At 49.4% G+C, this 1,829-nt stretch overlaps 1 protein-coding gene across 1 annotated transcript; it reads right to left on the minus strand.

Annotated features, from left to right (window-relative positions):
- Positions 1-364: 364 nt before the first annotated feature.
- On the minus strand, positions 365-1,816 carry PENARI_c307G10202 (ankyrin repeat domain-containing protein; the record flags this gene model as incomplete). Its single annotated transcript, XM_022638277.1, has 1 exon — positions 365-1,816. A coding segment is annotated over one exon (1,452 nt), but the record flags the coding sequence as incomplete, so codon positions are not given.
- Between the last annotated feature and the right edge of the window lie 13 nt (positions 1,817-1,829).

The raw sequence follows: 1,829 nt of genomic DNA on the forward strand, positions 1-1,829 counted from the left end.
GGTTCTTGGACAACGCAAGAGTAGGGTGAAGGATTGCATATTCCTGATTGTCCTATTTCTCACTTTTACAACTTGGAAGATATACAACGATGTCGCAATTGAAACAGAATTACTGCATGGAAAGAAGCTTATATCTTTCCGAGTGATTACAGTAAGAAGGGCATAGTATAGTCTTCATAAAAAGTGTCTGCGAATACTCCCGCATGTTCTGGGACAATCCCACGTTTACCAACCCAATATATTATGAACAAGAAACTACGGATCCAGCGACAATGTGGGCAGTGTAGCTAGCGGAGAAAGTGTCGACTGAATCGGCCATCTCGCATTGCATCAGAGAGCTACCGGAAGTATATGTCGCCAGCTCTTACAGACCACCAAACCTTCTCCTTGGAGACCGCTTCAACAATGTTTGAGGAGTGTTGTCGTCTTTTATTCTGCTTCGAATGGCCCTCTGGATGCAATCGGTTCTTGCTAGATCCAGCGATCTCTTCAAACTGAAGATTTTCAGTCTGGGATTGAGCACAAGTGCATCAACAATCGAGGAATGCCCACCCTTGACCGCCAACATCAATGGATCCTCAGACCATCGATTCCTGATGTTGACATCAATTTGATCATGGCGTAATAGTGCCTTGACCATCTCCAAGTCACCACCACCGGCGGCAATGGAGAGAGCAGTGTCGTGAGTTGCGATCGTGCTTTCATTGATGTTCAGACGTGCGCCTTGCTGCACTAAGAGTCTTACCACATCGAGATGGCCATGTGCAACGGCTCGACAAATGGGCGGATCTATTACATCCCTTCCATTGATATCCACGCTCTCCATACTTAACAGACAAGCAACCGTGTTCATGCGTCCGTGATATGCGGCAACGGAAATTGGAGAGTGGCCCGCAACGCAGAGATTCGGATCGATCCCTGACACCGCAAGCAGCCGTCGTAGGAGCACGGTATCCAACCTGGTCGCGGCGTGGTGTAGAGATGTAGATGGCGTCTCGAATCTTCCGCGGCCTCCAACAAAATTAACGTTGACGTCTTTCTCGGCCAACAGCCTTTCGGTTATCTCGTCGCATGACGAGTAAGTTGACAGCCACAGTGGCGTATTGCCATCTTTGTCTTTGCAGTTCACGTTGGCACGGGGGTGACTTAGGAGCAAATTGACCATTTCCAAACGGTTGCTTTGAACGGCGAGATGGAGCGCCGTAGAGCCTTTCCGGTTTTGAATGTCCAAACTAAGACCTTTTTGTCTGAGAAGTCGTTTGACAGCGTCTACCGACCCATAGGATACTGCTTGGTGAAGAGGCAGCTCAGCCTCCTGTGATGATTGAGTACCAAGAAATACTTCGGCCATCGGATAGTTTGAAAAGATCATTTCCATCGCGGGTCTATTGAAGCGACGTGCCCTGTCCCATGGCGAGTGGCACGAATCATCCTGTAGATCAGGGTCGCTGCCACTAGAAAGTAGCAGATGCACGAGCCCTATTCGGCCTGCGAAGACTGCTAGGTGGAGCGCCGTTCGGCCATGTTTGTGCTTGACGTCCACCTGGACGTTGGGTTGTTCTAGAACGCGCTTGACGGTGGAAAAGGTTCCGTAGTGGATGGCATACCACAGGGCGCTCTCCCGCGCTTGATTTTGAATATTGATATCTAGATCTTCACGACTGAGCAAGAGGTCACGCACAGCAGCGGACGAGTATTTGAGCGCCCTCATTAAAGGAGATTTGCCGCGGTAAAATGCATTGATGTTGGCGTTGTGCTGGAGCAAAGCCTCCGCAAGACCAACGTTGTCGTATTTGACGGCCAAGTGCAATAGATTGCTGTTCTGAAAT

The sequence above is a fragment of the Penicillium arizonense genome, assembly GCF_001773325.1.
Source record: "Penicillium arizonense strain CBS 141311 chromosome Unknown PENARI_contig307, whole genome shotgun sequence".
Taxonomy (NCBI): Eukaryota; Fungi; Ascomycota; class Eurotiomycetes; order Eurotiales; family Aspergillaceae; genus Penicillium; species Penicillium arizonense.